A 23,313-nucleotide genomic window follows, 5' to 3' on the forward strand; every position below is an offset into this window, starting at 1 on the left:
ACATATGCCTCAAACCATTTTGGCAAGTTTTCTACTCAGTACACAGGGTGGAATGAAACAAAAAACAATTAACTCTAACATTGTACATACGTAATTCAAAGTCAGAAGTGGATTCTGCTGTGCAAAGGTGGAGAGAATGAGATTGTTTGAGCCTCCATTTATTGTATTCTGGAGATGAGGATTACAAATTGAAGGAACACATAACAGGAGGTTTAAAATCTCCCCTTGTGGCACTGTATTGGAATGTTTCAGGAAAGAAGGGGAGAAAAAACAACCCCAAGAAATTCAACAGATACAGCTTCTTCATTCACCTGATGCTTGGAAAAAGCTTCTTTTTTGCATTTCTGTATTTCATGCATGTGTTTGAGGCATAGAAACCAAAACAAAAAATAGGAGGCAGTCACCACAGTAGAGAAATTGTAACTTAAAAACTTTATTAGGGCCATAATTCACAATGTGGTATGTAGTTACAAAGAACCGTTCCTAGGGTTGCCATATTTTGAACTAGGGGCCTTGTAGTTATAACTCTTAACAGTAGTTTGATCTCCAGTAATGAGTACATGATCATGTTTAAATCCATGCAAATAACGTATTTCACTGGTACATCTCCACAGGCTGGTCCTTTTTGAAAGGCACAAAAGGAGGCCAAGATATGGTCAGTTGGCAACCCTGACTCTTTTTCAAACTACAATTTCTGAAGAAGCAGATGTTGAGATATGAATATACAATGACTCAACGGAACCCACCTATGGCATCATCATCTACTCAGCCAATCACCTTTCTTCTCTCTGTTCTCTTATGATTTGAAGCTTGCTCAACAGATGACAACCGGCAGTTGACTACTGGTGCTTGAGGGTACCAGTATCAACGTTATAAAAATGATTGTTGTCTTCTTTATCTTTATCTTTTCTATGCTGATAGCCCTCTTGGAGGTAAGTGATAAATAAAAGGAAGTACCTCCAAATATAAGCTGCACTGTTTTCCAGTTTCAGACCCTGAAAAGTTAAAGTGCGGCTTATAATCGTGACCTTTTACCATATGCTGCTGAAAGCGGCTGGGGAGTGTGGGCTGCCAACCAGTTTGGAGGCTAGGGAGCTCCGCACCTGTCTCCTAGCTGGTTGGCCGTGTGTGCAGCTCTCTACAATCATTTCAATATACCGGTAACTAAAACCCTAAACGTAAAGTACCGTATTTTTCGCCCTATAGGACGCACTTTTCCCCCTCTAAAAATGAAGGGGAAATGTGTGTGCGTCCTATGGGGCAAATGCAGGCTTCAGGAAGCTATCCGCAAGCCTTGGGAGCCCGGCGGGAGTTCCCACCGGCCTCCCAAGGCTTGTGGACAGCAGCCTGCAGCCCGAAGCCTGGGGACAGCGGCGCTGTGCACCCCGGGCTTCAGGCAGCTCTCCGCAAGCCTTGGGAGCCCGGCGGGAGCTGAGGCGGCCAGTCAGTCCCTTCTCCCTCCTCGTAGAAAAGCCCGCAGGAGCCGCACGCTCCTTAAAGGGTGCGCGGCTCCTGTGGGCTTTTGCGGGAGGTGGGGGAATTGCCATAGCCGTGCGCAGCCCCTCCGGCCGGGAGAGGCTGCGCGCGGCTTTGGCGCAAGCCAAGACAGCCAGCGGGATGGATCCCACTCGCTGTCTTGGCTTCTTTGCTCTTTGGGGCTGGGGGGGGGGACCCGGGCTTCCCCTGGCAGCCCCGAGAAGCTCTGAGAGAAGCGGACAGGCTTTTTTCCTTGATTTCCCCCTCTAAAACTAGGTGCACCTTATGGAGCGAAAAATACGGTACACTATTAGCTAAGGATCTGTTTTATCTGCTTATTAGTTAATTAATTCTAGTTAGCTTAGGTTTAGGATTTTAGTTTTATAAAAATGATTGTAGGTTTAATTAATTATCTGGTGAAAGTCCTCTTTAAAGTAAGAGACAAATAAAAGGAAGCACTTCCTTACGCAGCACATGGTTAAACTATGGAACTTGCTTCCCCAAGCGGCAGAGATGGCCACCAACTTGGATGACTTTAAAAAGAGAATAACACAAATTCACGGAGAAGGGGTCTACTACCGTATTGGCCTGAATATAACCTGCACTCCCCTTCCCAATTTCAGACCCTGAAAAGTTAAAGTGCGGCTTATATTTGCGACTTTTTACCATATGTTGCTGAAAGCGGCTGGAGAGCGCGGGCCACCAACCAGCTAGGGTGCGAGCGTGCAGCTCCCCCAGCCACTGCCAAGCATATACTGTGCAAATTGGTTTTGTGAAAGTGGAAAAGAATTATTTTGATCTAAAATAACTATTTTCCCATTTTTCTAAGCTGCAGCACCAGTTACCAGTTGTACCTGAGCTGAGTAGTGACAGTGTTTTTGATGACAGTGAAGATGATAAAGGGGATGTTGAAACCTTTCCAGTCTTGGCGGTGGTTGGGGGAGCTGCATGTCCACCTCCCAGCTGGTTGGAGGCCGGCGCTCCCCAGCCGCTTTCAGCAGCATATGGTAAAAGATAGGCTTCCCATCAACGGAGCAAGCCAGTTTGTCCCAAGACTCAGTTATCAGAAATATCAGAGGTTCTATCTATATACTTATAGCTGTCTTTTTCATTGTGTGTGACAGATCTTCATCCAGGGATTGATAAAGAAATTCCAGGGCAAAGGTAAGTAGATGAAAGCATATCTCTGAAGACTTTTTTTTTTTTGTTTCCTCAGAAAATAAAGAAGAATGCTACATGTTCTATCCAGAGACGCCTTGCTGCTCTGCAGAATTACAAGCTCTGGAAGAATTGGGTAAGCTTTTAACTTAGTAATGCAAATACATGCACACCAGGTATAGGGATGATCCAGAGATATCAAAGATATTTTCAGCTCTTGTCCTGTTGTTCATTGCACTTGAGGCAACTAGATGTGCTGAGAGGGTGCATGTGAGGCTTTGAGCAGAGTTGGGATTCTGGAGATGCTGTGATAGCTGCAGGAGAAAGTAGAAGAATAACCTAATAAACACAAATACTTCACAGTGAGTTTATTAACTTCACAAGGACTTACTTGAAAGTAAGTGTGCTCAGGATTATATTGGAACATTTCAGCCTATGTATATAAAGTAACATTAGAAGTTGTGTTCACTAGAGGTAAGCTTGCCCACAGAATCTGCTATAATAAAAATATTAATAAATGAAATAATGGAAGAAACTTATGCTTAAACAGCAGTATCATTTTGGTGCTACATGGGTGGTGAAATAGTAATTAGTGGGTCTGGGTGCTCAATGGGAAACCAATGCAACCTATTAGAGTTAGCAAGCTATCTCTTAGTACCCTTTGCTGATTTAGTCCTACAGTTCCTACATCATCATCATCATTATTATTGAACCTACTTTAATGCAACTAGGAATTCTTTTAAGACCCCATTTGTTGAGCTTTCCTATGGGCAAGTCTGAATTTGTGCCAGAGCTGAGCGGAATTTTCCTTCCAATACCAGAGCTGAGTCCTAAAAGGCAATCCTAATGAGGGGCCACAGTGGAGCGGCATTGTGGATTTACCACCGCATCCCAAGCTCTAACCGCTTGTACCGGCCAGTGTAGAAATTGGGTGGGGACATTCATTATTTCCTTTTTTTACTGTGTGATGAGGCCCCTTGAGAGAGATGCAGGGCTTTGAACCCAGCAGATCCAAACCCGTCAGCACCTTGCCCTGTCTTTGGGATCTAACGCTTGCAATCAAGTACCTCCCGGTTGTCATAAAACCTCTAAGAAGAAGTATTGAAATTATAAATTGTGTTTATTATTATTATTTATTGGATTTAAGACAGTAGTCCTAGGCCTCACCCCGCAATCTGAGGCTTGGTGACCCTCCTCCCCCCCCTCAAATCAAGGTGCCTAGTCTGACCCCGTTATTTTGGCACCTGCTGATGCAGAAAAACCCCACCAGAACCACCTTCTAGGAACGAAACCGAATAGCCGCTTGCCGCCCTCTCACGACACTCCAGACCAGCCTCGTCTGAGGAGAGCCGCCTGGCTTTAACCCGGCAGCTGGAGAAATTTCGCTTGGCCGTTGGGCAAAGCGGGGCAAATCGTTGGCGGGCGCGAGAGCGGCCGGCGGATTCAATTTCTGCCCCCTCCCTCCTCGCCCTCGGGAGCTTTATATGGTCTTGCGTGCCGCCGTCGCGTGAGGGGCCGCCTCCCGGAGGCTCACCGCTCTTGCGCTACCCCCGCTATCGCGTTTTGCGTGTACAGTTGCGCGTCCCGTCCCGTTGCGCGTGTGTATGTCCTTTCGCTCCCACACCGGGCAGTGAGTTGGGGAGCGGAGGTGGTTTTGCTGAGTTGATTGAGTCAGGCAGGCAGGCAAGGGAGTCACCCTGCTATTTCGGATCGCCTGAGGGCACGTTTGCTACTTCCTCCCAACTCCCCCCCCCCATGCCTGCGCCTCAGCTGGGCGCGCATCCCCAGCCCGCTTTGCGCGGCGGGGGCAAGATGCGCGTCAGCAGCCCCTCAGATTTCTCCCGCCCCCTCCCTCCCTCCCTTGCCGCCAACCGAGCCCCCACCCCATTTCCCCGCCTGAGGTAAAAAGTCCATAGTTAGAGCCGGTGACTGGCTGCCCAGCTATGCGAAGGGCGAGGGAGGAGGAGGGTGGGTGGGAAACCCCTCCTGGCCATTTCCTCGCCTCCCTCGTTCGCTCGCCTGCCTGCCTGCCTGCGAGCGGGGCTCGGGCGAGGAGCGGAGGCTTGTGGGTAACGAGGAGGCCATAGCCGGAGCAGCGATAGGAATAAGTTCCCTGAGGCGGGAGCGCGGAAAGGAGGGAAATGGTGGCGCGGTGGCTCCAGTGAAGGGGCAGGAACTTGGAAAGGGAGTGTGTGGGGGACCCCTTGAGTGACAGAAGCGGAGAGAAAGAGAGGAGCCCGATCCCAGCGAGGCGGGCCTAGCCCTCCCTCCCTCCAACGGCGGAGGAGGAGGGGGGAGGAAGCCGGGCTCCTCCGCTGCTGGCTTCCCTCTTTCCCTCCTACCCTCCCTCCTCTCGCCTTCTCCCCGTCGGGTATTGACCTGGTGCAAAATGGCCGAGGCGGCGTGGGGGGCCCGGCCGTGACTGGTTTTCCCGCCTAGTCGGGGGGCGAGGGAGGCGGCGGCAGTTTCCCGCGGGAACCGGCCCTCCCCTCCCCTCCGCCGCCCACCTTCCCCCCTCTGCGGGCCGTTCATGCCTGGGAAGCGGAGGTGGCGGCGGGGGACGCCAAGCGGGCGGGTGGAGCAGCGGCGGCAGCGCCCGCCCCAATCGGGGGACGACGAGGAGGAGGCGGCGGTGCTGGTGGAGGAGGAGGGCGAGGGTGGCCGCGGGCGCCCCGCTCTCTGTTGCTCCTGAGGCAGGCAGGCCTGGCCGGAGCGGGCCGGGACTGAGCGGCCCCGCCGGGTCCCCTTGGGCCGCTCCTTAGGCCCCGAAGCAGATACCTACCGGCGGCGCTGGCGGCGGAAGGCGCTCCTCGCTTGCTGCTGCTGCTGCCGCCGCCGCCCTCTCGTCCCGCTGCCGGACAGCCGTCGCCGGGCTTCCCTAGGCGCCCGGGGAGGGAGAGGAGAAAGAAGGCGGCGGCAACGAGGGACCCTCGGGGAGCGGGAGAATGAACCACCAGCAGCAAGCGGTGAAAATGTCCGCTTCGCCGCCGCCGCCGCCCGAATCCGGAGGAGGGATCTCGGGGCGCCAGAGGAAGCTGGAGTCCATGATCCGGGACCCCAGGTCTCCAGTCAATGTGGAAAGTTTGTTGGTGAGTTCGCCGGCGGGAGAAAGAGATGCGAGGTTTTGGAGTGGTAGCTTCATATTGGAGGGAAGGGCAGGGATGGGAGAGAAACTTGTGGGTTGGGTTGCTGTTGTTTGGGGGGGAAAGGAGAGGATTTTATTTGGTGGGGGTGCCTTGAGTTCGACCCCCGCGTTTTAAGTGACTGAAGAAAGAGGCTGGCCGCCTTGGGTGTATGGGAGCCTGGATCCCACTTTTGCTTTGGAAAGGAAGAGTTGGGTGGGGGAGAGAGGATGTAAAGAGGCACAGCTTTTTCGCTACGGGCTGGTCTGGGAAAGGGTCCTGTTTAGATAAAGCAAGGGTTAATAATCGCTGTCTCTGTTCTCTTCCTCCCGCCCCTCTCCACACACCCCAAAATCTAGCGGCAGTGAGGGATTTTTGGTTGAGATACTTGATTGGATGGACGGTGCAGTTCTAATGAACATTCTTTTCTTCTTCAGGGAGGAGTGAAGGCGGGGAAGGGTGCTGGCAGTCGCGTTCAGTTTGGCCTGATGAAAGCTCTTTTCCCCCCACCTTAGAAAGCTGGGAAGGGGGATGGGTGGGAGAGAAGTAAAGAAGAAACATGCCATTGAGGGTGCAGGCAAGGGTTGTGGGGAGAGAAACGTTTATGTGTCGCAGAGTAACTTTTTGTTTACTCAGTCTGGTGTGGTTAGGAATGATTCTCACATCATTCCTGAATGTATTTATTTGGAGGGTGAAGTCGCAGCTGAGCTTGCTTCTCAGTGTTGGTTAGGGATGCAGGGGGTTACTTTGATCCTAAACTTTCATGTTGGATGTTTCATTCAATGATTTGCAAATAGTTTGGTGTAAATCTGCCTGTGTTGAGATGTTAGTCCATGTTTCATGTCAGTGTCATCTTTGATCCCTTTGTCTTTGGCTTTCCAATAAACTTCGTTAATGGGAAACCATTGTTGACATTCCGCTTCCAAGCACTGTGCAGAGTACTCAAAAAATTATGGACGTACTTTGGGAATATCTATTTTGGGAAGGTTGTTTAGTAGGAGCTATTAACTTCATTAGCTACATAAACATAAGCATTTCTCTTTAGCCTTATGTTTTTGCAAAAAACAAAACCCTTTCCTTTCCATTGGAAAGCCCATTAAGGAAGAAATATAGGTCTGAGATTTTTCCATTTCTAAACATGTGGTGTGAGCGGTACAATAAGCAAGTTCCCTATATAAGAAAATAGCTTTTGGGATATCACATACTTTATCCCTCCTCTTGGAGAAAGAGGAATGGGATTTTTGTTTCTGTTCCAAGAGTTTCTCTCTGCAGACATTTTTTTTGGGGGGGGGGCAGGGAGAAGCAGCTGGAGTCATTTGCAAAAATGACTCAGTCCTGCTTGGCCAAAGTACAGGAACTGACTAAACTGTGTGTGTGTCTGTCTATGCCGGAGGCAGTAGGGATCTATGCTTGTTACAGACCACTTCAGGGTGTACTGATGGTATTCATGACACTTGAAAAGTATTGCAGAATGTTTCAGTAGGCTATGCTTGTGTTCAGCAAAGAATGCTGCTTCTCAGCATCCAGTCTCCATGTGCTTATTTTCCTCTTCATTTAGTGAGCCTTCTGGCTACAGAAGCAGAAGCAGTTATGAGAGTAGATAACATAAATTTCAAATAAATACTTAATTTTGGGATGACTCTTCCTTCCCTCCTCAGCAATTCAATCTTTTACAGTTGTTAACTGTTGGATTGTTGTATGAGTAGGACCTTATATAATCAAAGTAAGTCATTTCAAGTAAACTTTCTTCATACATGTACATTTATAAATTGCCATTTGTTTGTACATGTATAGCTGCTTTTCATCTGCACCTGTGTCAGTTTTCATCTAGTAACTCTAGTAGTAGAAAGGATGGTTGTGTGTTTCCTTTTATTATATGTAATTTGTCAGTATAGCCTTTTTCTGTGTATGGCATTGTTTGTTGATATCTATGGTTGAGACTTTGACGTATTTAGCAAATGAATAAACTCCCAACTGTGCTATTTGTGTGGAGAGGTTGCATTTTCAAGGTGTATTAATTCTCAATATAAACTGTAATACTCAGGAAAAGCAAAGACTTGTACAAGAGTTGTAACCCCCTTTTATAGGAATTTTTATAGCCAGTGCCACACAAGATGTTACGGTATACCGCCCTCTTGATCCTAACGAAGTTCATACCTTTCTAAGTTTTTTATTGCACTTTGGCTAAGTATAAGGGGAAAGAAGTCTTGTTCTAGTTGCCATGGGCAGTCTAGGCACCTTTTTTGCAGTGACGTTTATCGCCATTATTGTTACCGATTTCATTACTATACTCTTATATTTTAAAGGAAAAAACTCAAAGCGGTTTACAACACATTAAAACATCTAAGAAAACAATCCAGAAGAAAACAAATTGAAGCTTCAAGGAAAATATTTCAGATCCTTCTCTAATATTAATTTAATATAGCTACCCCATAGCAGAAGTACTCTAGGAAGCCAGTGTAGTGTAGTGGTTAAAGTGTCTGACTAAGACCTGGGAAATCAGGGTTCAAATCCCCACTCAGTCACGAAGCTCACTGGGAGACCTTAAGTCAGTCACATCTTCTTAACCTACCTTACAGGGTTGTTGTAGGGATTTAGTGAGGAGGGGGATTAATCATGTACTCCTTGGAGGAAAAGGTGGGATATAAATGCAATAAATAAGCTCTTCTGCTTTCCTGCTTTAAAAAGCTGGAGGGGCTAGCCAGGTGGAAATGTCAGTCACCAGCCTGGCATTTGGAGATCTCCACGGGGCCACAGTTAGACCTGTGCCAGTCACAAAATGCTCCTGGTGCCAGGGGAATTTAATGCAAGGTCTGACCTGCTGCACAATGCCTCCTCTTGATGATAGGGTTTGATCTAAAGGCATTATTTGTTGTGGTAGATGGGGAAATGCACTCCCAAACTGATACTCAACAAATACTATTCTGGATCTGATTATTTTTTTAATAGAAAAAAGTTATCTCTTTATGAAAGATAATAGGAATCCCTACTCCTATTGTGCAGACAGGCCAAGGGTGAGAGAGTAACATGCCCAAGAGCATGGTGTCTATGAAATAAGAGCACAAGCCTAAGTCCACTCTGTGAATTTCTATATGCCTTCCATGTACTTCCTGTTGAGGAGATTGAAGGACCCAGCTCATAAAACTTGGCACTCAAACAAAACTCACAGAAATCGTGATTGGTAACTTCCTGACATATTTTTATATTACTTGGGAATCTAAAAATATTTACATTTAATATCAGTGGTATGCAAGGCCTTAGATTGGGGTTCAGAAAGCCCCTTGGTGCTTATGAGAATGGAATGCAGCTGAATTGAGAGGTGGGAATTCTTCCTTTCCCTCTCATGGCCGGAGCAGAGGTAACTTGTTAAATAAAATATAAGGAGAATATGGGCTAATGCAAATGATGGTAATAGTAAGAATGTATTAAAGAAATTGAGGGTGTTGCCAATAGAGTGGGAAATCTGCATAGCGTGTGCCACAGAAATTAGGTGAGGTTTAGTAACACAAAGTTTTTTCGTATGCAGATTGGAGCTAATAAGTGCATTTACCTTTTGTTGAAGGTTCATCCGTATGGATTTGAGAGTAAAGGGCCTATAGTCCCGTCACAATCTCTTGAGCTGACGGAGAGTAAGGCAAGTAGACATTTTCATAAAAAGCCACTCTGAATAGAATTGATTTGATTAAGGATTAGCTAAGAACAAATGCGACAATAGTGTACAACAGAGGTTTTCAACCTTTTTGAGTCCATGGCTCCCTTGACCAACTACATTATTTCTGGGACTCCCCTGTGGGGAAACATGCTCTAAGCCTCAGAAGCCAAGCTATGTCACCCCTTGCCTGCAGAGCCGGCAGCCCCACACCCCTTTTTGAACACCCTCCCTAGTGGAGTGTGTCCTCAGCCTCCTCTCCTCTCCCCTGGTCACCACTGCCCTGGTCTCTTGAGCTGCCTCCCCCCACCCCAGTGAGAGCTGCCTCCTCTCTCGCCAACCCCAGAGGCACCATTCGCCTGGGTAGCTTGTAGCTAGGACTGCTGCAACAAACAGCCACATAAGCCTTCGGGAGGCAGAGACATGAGAGGGCATCAGAAGAGGGAGAGAAGGAAAGAGGGACAGAGGCCAGTGTTGCCCACGGCACCCCTGCCCATTCAAGGCACCCCAGGATGACACGGCACCCTGGTTGAAAACCACTGGTGTACAAGCTTAGTCTAATAATCCATTGGCTAGCGATCCATATCTATAAACCTTCATTTTCTCCTCACTATGAGCTTTTAAAGCTAGAATGCACAAGCATTTTTTCTCTTCTTCTCACTCTCCACTGACTAGCCACGATCCTTTAATGCCAGGATAGCGGCAAGAAAGACAGCAACACTCAGCGCAACACCAAGTTTATTGCTAATAGGGACTTTGGGGGCTGAATCTCTCATACTGCTGTATGGGAGACAGGTTGAAGGATGACTGCTCACTCTTCCCCTTCTACTACTTATCCTGGCTATAGAAAAAATGGAAATCTGATATGCTACTGGTTGAGAAGAGAACATCACAGGTGAAGTGCATCCAGGTGGCTTTTCTCTGAAGCTGAGGCAAACAGTGGTAGTAATTAATTGGCCCAATGTCTTACTCTTCTCCCATCCTCAGGTGTTCCACCTAAGACTTCCCAGGCCACCCAAATACTGTCTGTGCTACAAAGCTGTCCTGATAATCATAGTGCTGCTCAGAATTCCATAGTATCCAAACTTCACTCAAGACAGCAGTCGTGGATGAGGCTGTTGTTGGCATAGGTCCCCCAGTGTAGCTTCCACTTTCCCCGACAGGATTAGTAGCTGTTTAATGCCGCAGGAGAGAGTGTTCTGTGTACAGCCTTCCAGTGCAAAATACGGAGTTGCAATGTGGTGATTGCACATGTTGCAATCTGCTGTATGGAGAAATACCGTATATTTGACTTTAAGAGTTTGTGTCTGTTGTAAATACAGCATAACATTGTGGAAGCAATACACATGGTTCTCTTCCTGAAACTTGGGCAAATACCATTTCTCGTTTGGATATTTGCTTGGAGACAGTTGCTCCCTGAGGTGAGAGCTGGTGACTATATATAGAAAGACTGAGTTAGAGAATTCTGGCTTTTTAATGTATTGTTGCCCAGAAGCTACACATCTAATGTCAGGTGTGTCACTATAACAGAAGTCCTACTTGGCTGTTATATTTACATGTAGTCCACATGCTATTTGGGTGTTCTGCTCATGTTTAAATTTACATGGAAGCCTGGAAGGGTGTGTTGAGCTCTGCTTCCCCCAGGCCATCTCTGTCTCCTTCCAATGCATGTAGAGCAAGAGTCTGAAACAGGGAGCCTCCATGAGTAAAGGAGGCTTCAAAATCATACCTTTAACCTCCATAAGTCAAGGGCCTTAAGTGGGCTTGCCCTCATTCTTCCTAGTTGTGTGTAGGTTTGCAGCTGAGCAGATTGCCCAAATAGGGCTAGAATGAAAGGCATTTCTGTCATCCAGATTTTGTTTTGTACAAAGCTGTATTCAGATTTTTATCAAGATGTGAGAAGGCTTAAAAAGAGGTGCTCTCCCACCCCAAGGATCCTTGATTGCACAGGCTCCTCTTCAGACCTTAACATGTTTGTCTTATCTGGGCTCCTGATTATGGGATGTTTTCTAAGCATGTTCACTGAATGCCCATAGAAACCTTCAGATCTTCATGCTAAACACAGAAAGGTCTGAAAAGAAATCTACACACTTGGGGAAGTTGAGGTGAGATTTCCACTACACATTTAACAACAACAACAATAATAATTTATACCCCGTCCATCTGGCTGAGTTTCCCTAGCCACTCTGGGCGGCTTTCAACAAAATATTAAAAATACAATAGTCTGTTAAACATTAAACGCTTCCCTAAACAGGGCTGCGTTCAGATTTAAACCCTCACATATCCAGACAAATGCTTTAATTGGTCTCAAAGTGTCTTTGGCCTTGTAATTTAAAAATTGTGGAGCTGTCATTCATTCAACAGCACCTATGGGTTGTATCCAATGTTAGTCATAGAGTACACCCATTTAAATGAATAGACATGATGTAACATAGATCTGTTAATTTCACTGGATCTGTTTTGAGTAAAACTTAGTTGCATACAAAACAGCCACACCACCACTCTGAAAACAAGTAGCAAATTTGGAAGAAACTACAGTAGCTGGTTATTTCTCTCTGATACTTAGTTTTCAACATGTAGAGGGAAGTTTATTTTTTGTGGGAAAGAGTTGAAAGATTCCTTATCTGTAGTGTGGAGTACAACTTTTCCACTAGATTCTGATGAAGATATAACTTGTGATAAGTTGAGATTCAGTTGCATTCTATGCTGCCAAAGGAGAATGATCTTGCCTTGAGCTAGGAATACAGTATGATAATAACCTATTAATTCACCTGTCTCCTTGTAGTTAATGTGTTATTAAAGAACCATCTTCTCTAGTGATTAAAAGCAGTATGCAAACAAATGCTTCTATGAATATCCTTGTGCTGTGCAAACCAATAAAACCCCCACAAAAAAGTTGTGAAGCAATCAAGCAGATAACATACATATAAAATGCATAATTGACTGCTTTCAGGTGGTTCCTTTGTGTTATCTGGTTGATTTACACGTCACATTTCTCTGTCTCTGTGCAAAAATACAGCTTACATCTTTCAGCAGATGCACACAAAATAAATCCTTGATGCAAAATCACATTTTTAAACAGCTTTTCGGACAGCAACTTTGCCCTCTTCAATGTGTTCCTCTCTGCCAACCTGTTAGGGTCTTGAGCTACCCCTGCCACTTGCTGTTCTCTTCTGCCAAACCCAATTTGCCCAGTATTGCTTTCTTAATGTTGTGCTTTTTTGTAAGTACTAGGTAAGAGACTATTTGGTCGTGTTTTGATTTAAGGGAAAGTGTTATTGGGCACCGATTCTAAAACAGAGTTAACTTGATGGTGCACTGTTGCAGTCAATTGTTATCTGACTTTGGCGATCACTTGTAGCCGGGTAAGATTGTCTTCCTTGAATATGGTCTTAACGGTGAGTCTGTAAGTGACTGGAGGCCAATTCTGAATTCACACATCCTTCCACAGTGGGGACATAGGTTTCTGGGTGAGAGTTGATCACGGTGAGGGTTTGCCAAATGTGCCTTCCTCTTAGCTTGTTTCTACTTTTTGCCGAGTTTGTGCTTCTTCAAAGTCCAGGATGCCTTTGGTAAAGGCTGTTCTCCAGTTGGAGCACTCACAGGCCAGTGTTTCCCAGTTATCGGTTTTTATACTACATTTTTAAAGATATGCATTGAGAGAGCCTTTAATCGTCCTTTGTTGTCCATCAATATTTCACTTTCCATTCTTAAGTTGGGAATAGAATACAATCAGGCATCTGAACAACATGACAGTCCAACAGAGTTGATGTTGAAGAATCATTGCTTCGAAACTGGTGATCTTTGCTTCTTCCAGTACACTGACTTAGTTAACTAAGGCAATGTTATAGTATAGTTTGCTCACACATCAACAAGATTTGTAATTTATTGACTCTTTCTCTCCTCTGTTTGTGCAATGGGTGAATGAAAATAACATATATTCTCCTGTGAAAGCAGAGAGGTGCTGACAGTTTGTTCTTGTATCATCTTGATGTGGTTATTTAAATAGCTCATGCTGCTTCTTTTCTCCTGGGAACTATGGGTGATTATGAAACATAAAGTTTGAGCTATACCCTCACCAGTGTTCCGTACACTTGAAAACACACCATACTTGTAGGGAGTCACAAGGAACATGGTTACTCACTTTCTTGAACACTGGCACTTTGACAGCTCACACATTAAAATTAATATATAGTTAAATGTCACAACTGCCACCTTCCGTAGGAAGTGTTAATGTGCAGGGCCTTAATTTTGAAGTGTCCTGTCAATTTTTCACTTTTCATTAACCAGTTTAATTGTGGCTACAGTTTTATACAGTTTTATTGTGTTTGGATGCTTTTATTTATATTTTTAAAAAAGCACTGCAAAAAGTTAATTTTTCTAAGGAAGCCATACGTTGTTGAGAGAAGTCTATGATTAACAGCTGTTCCACTTTTGAAGGGATTTATCCTTATTTTAATGGAAGATGTTGCTGCACAACTTAGCAAATAGCTCTTGTCTCAGAATACAAACTCAGAACTGACATATTCAGAAACTCTTGGTCCACCTTTGTTTTGCAGTTCTTGACTGAATTACGTAGTCAAACTGTTTATTGTATATTTGTCTTAAAAGTTTACTGTCAACTTCAAGCAGTATTGGTTAAATCAGTTCTCATATTCTCTTTCTCCCCACACAAGTGGTCTCTATTGCCTTAAGAATACATTTTGTTGTCAATGTAAGGTGTAAATCAATCATGAGTATAACTGGCAAGAATTTCAATGAGTGTTGTGGTAGTTTGAAAAAGTGCTGCTATGATTGCAGAAATCACTGCTGTTAACTCTGATTAGCAGATTCACATGTAATAGTTGTCTGTGCAAGCAATGTGGAATGACTGTTTTACATGTACAGTACTGCAAAATGTCTTGTGTGATGCAGTCCTTAGCATTAGGTAAATTAGATGTTTCTTTTAAGTTAAATGCAGAGTATTGATTCCTCCCCAATAAAAAATGTATAAATTAAGCATCTGCTTATTCCAGTTAACTCTGGCTGTGTTGTGTGGGAAAGGATATTGGCTTTTAGATTATGTGCAAGCTATGGGACTGTTTCCAGTTGTGATCTGAGGAAGTCTGAGAGGACCAGAAAGCCTTATTTGTTCATTTTGCATCAGGATGTGACTCCCCGCCCTTTCTCTCTCCCTTGTGCTTGTTCCTGATTCTTATGGCAGGAAAATACAAAAATAAACTTCTTGCAGTCTGTTTCCCCATGGAAAAAAAATAACCCTTGAATTTATGTAAACTCAACTATTGATATGTGATGGTGATGCTGTATGAATTCTTTTTAAGCAACTCAGCAAATTATGCTACATTTATATGAGACAATAATACCACTTCTAGTGATACTAGATTGTTACTTGATATGTATACTGAAAATATGTGACAGTTTTAGTGAAAATAATTTTCAGTTCTGGGCTATTTAAAATATGCATTTCATTTAAAAGCAGTATCAAATGTGTGTTGCAGTTTGTACTATAAATTGAGATTCCAAGTTAGGGGTATACATTTGTTCTTGTCTAAAGGCCAGTTCTCAGACATTCTTTTGACTCCCCTCCCCCAGCCCTGCATGCAGTTACCCTAGAGAAGCATTGTGTGAACTGGAGTTATGTGGGCAGGTTGGCTGCCATGATCACACTGTTGAGTTCTTCTGTGCAGTTGCATTCTTCTGTGTGCATTTGGGGGAAAATATGGGCTCAAAGTCTAATTAGTTTGTTAGTTTGCACTATGAGTTAGAAATGTTTGTTCAAATAAACAGAAAGCAGGACTGGTTCAGAGGGCTATTTATCCTAGGTAGTTGGGACCAGTTATTGACTAGTAATGGACACTCCCATAAAGCACCAGGTTTTGCCAAACTTAACATGGAGTGTGAATATGTTGCAAGGTTCAGAGTTTAAAAAGAAAATAGTTTACAACTTTGCTGTGTTTAGGGAGACTGTTTAATTTTATGAATGAACATTGTGGAAATACAGAGATACATTTTAGTTCCTTTTCTAAGCTACTCCATTTCCTCTAGTTCTGTCTCCACAGTAGGCTGGGCTACATAAAAGCAAGGAATCTTCTGGCTATTGCTCACTCTTGCTTTTGCACCTGCAGTGTGTCTCCTTCACAGTGTATATGAGTTTGACATTGCCCCCTTTACTTCTGTATTTGGCAGAAGTTTTGGCCAGTGATTAAGGGGGATGTTTATATGGAAGACAAACTATAGGTAAATGGAGTCATTTTTCTATAGTAGATGTATTAACATCTGCTTTCATGATAATATTGAATGAGTGGAGAGTAAAAAGGTTGTCTTAATGTATAACAGTTCTGGGGAATTGTGGTCCTGTGTTCAGTCCTTGCTTCTGACATCCGGTGCCTGAAGATACTTCCCATAGCACTTTTCATGGAGGTACTTAATGCTTTTGACACACATCTTGATGGCTGGACCTCCCTGACTATTTAATTTAGAAGCTGGATAAAATGGGCCTGCTCATTTTAATAGCAAACTTATACCTTTGTTAAGTTAGCAATGGCCACAAAACATCAGTTAGTATTCTTTGGCTTGGAAATAGGAGATAGTACTGATATTGTCAGCATTCCCATAGTGAAATGACTAGCATTTTATTGACATACACAGGCTGCAAGACAGGGATCAAATTCTTGTGTTGTGAGATTTCAACAGTGCTTTGCATGTTCTGTTAATAGGTAGCTAAAGAGGTTCCTGGGTTGCATGTAAATTTTTGCTGAGTGGATGACACAGACAGCAAGCCAGTTGAAAAGCAATACAATGTTTATGTAACCCTTTTCAGTTTGAGCCTAGTCAGGAAATGCAATACTATGCCGTGAAGGACTTTTGTGCAAACTAATTACACAGCTCAGCACTGTAGAATATTTTGTAGAGAATCCCTCCCCCCCTTTCATTTGTATTTGTTGCAAGGAATTTTATCTCAGGTTGGTAGACTAATATCAGTGTAGATAAAATCTCTTAGGAGTTGCTTTTTAAAAAGTTAAATATTGTATTCAACTAAATAACCGTGCATATGGAACAACTTCCAGGAGCATAGCATGCCCTGTCTCCAAATTCTCCTCTAGGGGGTTGGGGTAACTCCTAGATTTGAAGGGGTTAGGGGAGGAGAGTTGTGATTATCGAGGAGGGCACCAGGCTGGAGAAGGCAGCTCTAGAACAAGAAAAAGGTATGGGTTTATTGTGTATATATGCTGTAAGGAAGCTTAAATGCTGTTATAAACATATATCCTTGATAGAAAGAGCCATTGGAGTCATTGAGGCAGAATTCAGAGAATACTAGTTAGGATTTGAATGTAGGCTTTTGAAGACTTAGCATGAAAGCTTAGAGAGTTTATTTTCACAACCACAAATGTAACTGTAAAAACAACAAGATGGAAAAGGATTAGTTTGCCTCTTAAAAAAAAACAAAACTATTAACTTGTGTCAAAAGTGTTGGTATGACAAACTTCCTTTTTGGAATTTGGAGCATGAGTTCACTTTGCTCAGTGTCTAATTCAAAAAATATTTTCCATTACATCTATTACTGAAAAGCAGAGAACTTCAAACTTGATTCCCACTAAAGTACTTTTTTTTGGGGGGGGGAGGTGGGGGAATTCATCGTTGCCTTGAGTTTGAAAACAGTTGGTAGTTTAGCTCTTTAAAGGCGCTCCAGATATGATTCCATTTCTGAAAGTGGATATTAAAAGCTATATTCAGAAAAATATTTATTCTGAAGATTCTGAAAATGTTCATCTGCTGTCACATTGCTGATAGATGCTACATTTTATCTTAAGAATGTGCTATAAAGACTCCAGAGTGGATCCTAATTTGTTTTGGTCCTAGAGAGATTCGGAGCAAAGAGCCTTTCTTGTGAGATGAATTGCAAAGCTGGTTTAACAGATAAACCCTCATAGTCCCCCTCTCTGTGCTTCCACACCATATTTTTGTAAATTTTAAAGCCTCTTAAGACATGGATCTTGAGTTCAAGTTCTCTCCATAGATGGAGGTGTTGTCTAGACTTTAAAAATAATATCTTAAGCTGCTTCTTAAAATATTCATTCCAGGGGTCATATTTTTGCACAGAGGTAAGCAGTATGATATCAAGCCTGACTGCTGCCATTTGAATTCAGCTGTTAACTGAAAATGAATACTAATACTAATAATACAGTGGTGTGGGTAGATGGTTTTTGGGCTGAGGAATTGGCATTTGGTCTGTTTCAGATGTGGCTGCTCTTCCTTCCCCTGAAAAAGCAGGTGGGCATGTAGAATAGTCAGTCTTAGATCCAGCTTTGTTTCTAGAGGCCCACCTGCCCTTGTTGGCACAAAGCACCAGCTGATTTGCTAGTTGTGGTCATTTCTGGACAGGGACAGTTCGACTACAGTGATTAAAGCTCTGGTGCGTTTTATGTGGGGCTGCTCCTGAAGGTGATTTGGAAGCAACCAGAATCTTAACTGGTATAGCTGGATTTATGTATATATTGCCAATTTTAAAATAACTTCCAGAAGGAAGTTAAGCTGCTGATATTTAACTTTGAAGCTCTAAATGGCTAGGGACCCAAATACTTGAGGGATCTCCTCTTGTCATATCTATGTGCCCAAAGCACCCCTTCCTTTGCAACAAGTTTAAAATCCATCAAGTTAAAAGCCAAGAAAATAAATCTGCGGCTTTATGATCTGGTGAGGCCCTCTCCAGTTGTCTCTTTTTTCAGAGGTATATTATTGAATAAGAAAGGGCAAAAAAGAGGGGGTTCCTGGCAATGGAAATTTGGTTATGGAATGCCCTCCCTAAAGTGGATCACCTCACTTCAAAATTGCAGTCTTTATTGGCACTAGGCAAAAGTGGTCTTTTTCATTTTAGCTTGTAATTTTAGTTGTGTTAAAGATTTTTATCTATTCTGTCTTTGTATTTGCACTGTGAAAGAATTGATTGTACACTGCCCTGAAATACTAAACAGGATGAAGGGTGGTAAAATGTTTTCAATAAATAAAACATTGAGCAATCCTAATATTCCTATCACTACCGCCTTCAGCACACTCAAGGCTAGAGCTCCACCCTCTTCCATTATGTTGACGATTATATGCTTTTATTTCCGCTGTTCGTTGCTGAATGTTTTAGGAATTTGTATTTAATTTTTGCACTGTGTTTTAGTTTTATATGCTGCCTCAAGTTTTAAGCATGTACAGAAAGGAGGGATACACATTAACAAATAAATAAAACAGTGATATCACTTACTATGTCTAAAATAAAGGAAACATTTACTAATGAAAGCAATAATCATGCTATCTCCTCCCCGGGAAAAGACCTTCTGTTCAGAAAAGTTTTCAGTGATTATTTGCAAATATGTCAGTTGACCTCCCCTAGACTTTTTTTTGAAGACTAGGTTCTGAGAGCTGATGCAGATGTTCAATAGGGCACATGCTATTCTTGATAGCATTGTAAAACACCAGAGATTCACATGCAGGGTTACATGTTTGAATTTTTTTAATTTTAAGATCTCATTGTATGTGAGATTCTTGCATCAGACGTTTTTACTTGGCATGCTAACAGTTCATTCCTGAGCAAGTATATACCAGCAGGCTTGCTTTTGAATATTTTTTTTTTTTTTGCAAAGTGACCCTTCCCCACGCTATCAATGGCTAGTAATCGTGATTGTTATATGTTACCTCCATTATCAGAGGCAGCATTTCCCTAAATTCCAGTTGCTGGGGAATAACAGCAGGAGAGTGAGCTTCATCAATGAATCTTTTGCCCAACGTTGGGCTTGAACCCACTTCCCTGAGATTAAGAGTCTCATGCTCTACCAATTGATCTAGCTATGATGACAATAGACCCATTGCAAGAGCAAACTTCTTCTCACACACTGCAGGATCTAATTTGTAGATTCCCAAGATGCTGTAATAATAACTTCAAATTAGCATGTAACCACATGCATACACACTCTCCTTTTCTTATTTGCTCATAAGGAAAAGTGCTAAAAAGTAAACTCCATTGCTTTGCCATAAGCAGCAATATGTTCAGCATAGGGCTCCTTTTTGGGGTCCTTGTCCAGTCCCGGGTATCCATTCTGCGTTTGTCTTCCTGCTCTAGGAATATTATAGAACTTTAGCTTTTTACAATCCAGAACCCACCTTTAGCTCAAGCATGCATTTTGAGGATCTACTTCTTAATCTTTTACTACATGTTTGTATGATGTTACTGTTGCTGTTGCAACCAGCCTTATGTCAGACAGCAGTCCAGTAATGGGTCCTGAACTTAATCCACCAACTGAAGACCCATGTTGTAGAACTCTAGCCAGAAAGTTGGTGTTTATAAACTCCTTTAAGAAGAGACGTGGAGAAAATCTTTAATCAAAACAATTAAAAAGAAGAGAGAGAGAGAGAGAGAGAGACATGGAGCATATGTGCATGTATCAAGGGGTGTGTCAAGTGTTGTCTCATTTAGTTCTCTATATACACTTCCATAAAGCCTCAGGTCTGTTTGTGCAACTTTTTTATGACACTGTCTGCTTTAATGTGCACGCCCATGACAACCTATTCATTATTATTCATAATGGCCTCTCTAGCATAAGGTCTGGCAGGCATTATTGTGAGTTTTGTGCTTTGTGGTATAATGTCCCATTCTTTGTATAAGGTTGCCTTGTGTCCAGACCTGGATTTTCTTCATTAGGTGGTTTTTAATGCTTACCTTACCAGTGGTGTTTTCTCTGCCACCAAATCCCCAGGAGGTCAGAATGCATGACTTGCATACTTTGAAAGAGTGATGGGGCAAGCAGCTGTCTACCCAGATAGGACAGCAATCTTGTGGAAAGATAGCATCATATTTGTGTGCTGTTCTTGTGTGTTGCTATTCAGACTTTCACAACAGAAAATTACTTGCCCCATGGGGATTCTCCTTTCTCTCATCTCCCTTCACTCCCCTGCACAACCCCATCATCTGCTCTTGAGGATACTTCAGTCTTCTGGTATCCATGGAAACTCAGAGTCTGAGGCACCTGTCCAGGGGCACCACTGGAAGACTTCATGGGCACCCAGGGACGCCAGTTTGGGGACCTCTGCATTACTTGTTCTTTAGAATTGATTGGAGCATTTATATGGTAGAATATAGCAATATTTGTTCTTCAAAATAACTCCATAAGAATATATAACAAGCACATTGCTTATTATTGGCAAATTTGGTGGAACTCCTTCAGATATTACTATTGCCTTATATATTTTGATAGCTGGAGATATGGGAGGTGTATGTGTTAAATATATTCTGCTCCTTTATGCTTCATCAGAATCAAAGTCTTCAACCATGAGCAACTGTGATAGAGATGGATATGTGCACACAAAGCAGCGTGGGTTGTATTTTCAGATCATGAGTCAATTCAAAGAAAGATTAATATTTCTAGAAATCCTATTTAAGTATCCAGTGAAAGGATTTCCAGTTAGGTCAAACATGCAGGATTGAATATGTACTTAGCTGGAAGTAATGCAGCTATATATGCTGTGACCTCTTAAGCATCAAGGTATGCTGCAAGGTACCAGCTCTTATATTTTTAGCTAATGATGAGTATATTAACTTTATATATAGTAGTAAACTCTATTTTAATTCTGCAAGCATAGATATGTTTCTGGCTGACAATGCAGATGCCTTCATCCTCGTGCCCAGAATGCTTAAAGTATACAATGATGCCGCTTCCACAACCTTTCAAATGAACTGTAGCCATGTTCTCATACACAAGCTCTCTCTGTGTTCCTTCATTTCTTGAATTATTTACTTTCCTTAAAATAAAGTGACAACTGAGTGAGAAAAGCATAGTGGAGATATTGTTGGACTTCTCTGACTCCTTTTCTCTCTCTCTCTCTCTCCAACTCTAAATCCCATTGGATTCCTGGCCCACAGTTCCCAGCAGTCATATTCTATCTCCATTTGCTTCCTTGTGTTCCTGCTTTTCAGCCCATTACCTTTTCCCTTTGCCTTAGTGTCTCCTTAACTGAAACAAGAGGACTTTGTAATAATATCCCTGTTCTTCTCCCACCTCCCAATGACTGCCTTGTGGGTCCCTGCTTGGATTGATATTTTAAAATTAGGACTACGTCAAGCCATTTATAAAATTGGTGATTAGTCATAGTATTTAAGTTGGCAGCACTGTCATTTTCTATTCTATTTAGGGGTGTGCATTAGATATTTTAGCGTCTACTGTATTATTATATAGCTCATTTTCTCCCTCCTAACTCTTCTTGTAGTTCATCACCGACAACTATGAAAGCCAGTGAGTAACTTGTCTCACTATTCAATACGGGTCTGGGGAACTTGTGGCTCCTCAGATATTGTAGGACTGCATTTCCCATCTTGGTAAGGTGTGAGGAAAATGATGCAGTCCTCTCAGAGGTATCACGCGCTCTGCTATTCCTCTCCAAATGTTTCATAAATGCATAACCTCTTCAAAGCATATTCAGTCTTTTTTATGTTTATTTTGTGTTCCTTATTTATAGTAAAAGTAATGGAAGGTTACAAGTTATGAAGCAAGTTATGAAGCAGCAGTTCTATTTTTTAAAAGAAGTACCTTTCCCGGTATTGACCTGCTGATGGGAATGGGAATAAGCTTCAAATGTTGAGGGAAACCTTGAAGCTAAAATTAACAAAGTGCTTTTAGATGTGTTCTCAGAAAATGAAAGGGAATGGATGAACCTGTGGGAATTCAGTTCAGCTCAAAAGCAGGGATGTAAAATCACTTTAGCACATCTCCTATAGAGAGGATATGATGATACAGAGTATACACGGGATTTTCTCCCAAACATCTCCACTCCTTCACCTAACGGTAGGCAGAAAACCATCAATATTGGGTTGGTTTCACATTTCCCCCTTATTCCAGGGTCTTAACCACTTGGTCCATCTTGCTTTATTGAAGGAGGGAGCGCAAACATGGTCTACACAGAACTTTCTTTACTGTCTAGTAAGATAGAGCTCCAGAGTACCAGGAAATACATGCTTGTGGAGATGTGTCTTGTGGGGGGAGTAGAGTGATGTTTGTGTTATCTCTTGAGACTTAATAAATATCTGGGAGCCCAAACTCTCCATAAACAGCATAATGAATTTCTATCATCTATGTTGTTGAATTTACTGGATTCTAAACTTCAGGATACTGGTGGTGGTTTTCTTTTGGGATTTATTCCTTTCCTCAATTTCTGACTTGTAAGCTAACTCAAAACTAAAACCAGCAGAAGAATCCATAAGTGAATATTGGCATCTGCTCAGAACATATTACATTAGATAATTGAGTCTTCGTGACTACAGTGCCACAACAGAAATAGAAGATTTTGTGATAAGCTCCTTGACTGTGAGAAGAAAAAAGCAGCAGATGAACTGTGTGGGAAGTGACAAATGAAGAAAAATGAAAAGTTGGAAACTATTTCTGCTTACATGCAAAGTTTGAGTCTTCATTAGTAACTTAGTTCTTTTATAAGAATCTGATTTTTAAAAAAGAACTTGACTAGAGTTCAATTTGCTATAAACAAAAATATTAAAATATGGTTTAAAACTTCTAGCTTTTCTGTCTCTAAGAGATCAGGTTCTGAAATGATTATTCTCTAAATGAGATATTTGGATATTAACATTTTTAATTGACAATGATTGAGATTTCAGATCTCTTGTCACATCCCATTTAACCCAAAATTCACATTTTTCATAAACTTACTAATTAATAGCATATTTATAAAATCCACAACATGCCAGAGATCAGTAATGCTTCCATATTATTATTCTTTACTTACATCCTGAGAGAGCTTGCTAGAAAGCCGGTTCAGGACTTCTGGCTGACTTCTAGCTGAGCTTTCTAGCTGAGCTTTCTAGCTGATCTTTCTGAGTAACTTGATGGACTTTTGCTGAGGATGCCTTGATGGCTATGG

The 23,313-nt window shown here is 42.6% G+C and overlaps 1 protein-coding gene across 16 annotated transcripts in view; it reads left to right on the top strand.

Annotated features, from left to right (window-relative positions):
- Nucleotides 1-425: 425 nt before the first annotated feature.
- The window catches only part of ROCK2 (Rho associated coiled-coil containing protein kinase 2), a 75,675-nt gene continuing 52,787 nt past the window's right edge, over nucleotides 426-23,313 (top strand). For 9 of the 16 annotated variants that reach the window (XM_083431410.1, XM_083431422.1, XM_083431423.1 and 6 more), the window contains exons 1-2: nucleotides 5,265-5,723; nucleotides 9,319-9,390. In XM_083431410.1, coding sequence (XP_083287536.1) covers nucleotides 5,580-5,723; nucleotides 9,319-9,390 — 216 coding nt within the window. In that variant the 5' untranslated portion in view covers nucleotides 5,265-5,579. Of the gene's footprint in view, nucleotides 933-2,692; nucleotides 2,771-4,707; nucleotides 5,724-9,318; nucleotides 9,391-23,313 lie in introns of those variants that run through there. The other 7 variants (XM_083431419.1, XM_083431413.1, XM_083431414.1 and 4 more) reach the window with 3 other exon arrangements.

Source organism: Podarcis tiliguerta (assembly GCF_965153285.1).
Source record: "Podarcis tiliguerta genome assembly, chromosome: 3".
Taxonomy (NCBI): Eukaryota; Metazoa; Chordata; class Lepidosauria; order Squamata; family Lacertidae; genus Podarcis; species Podarcis tiliguerta.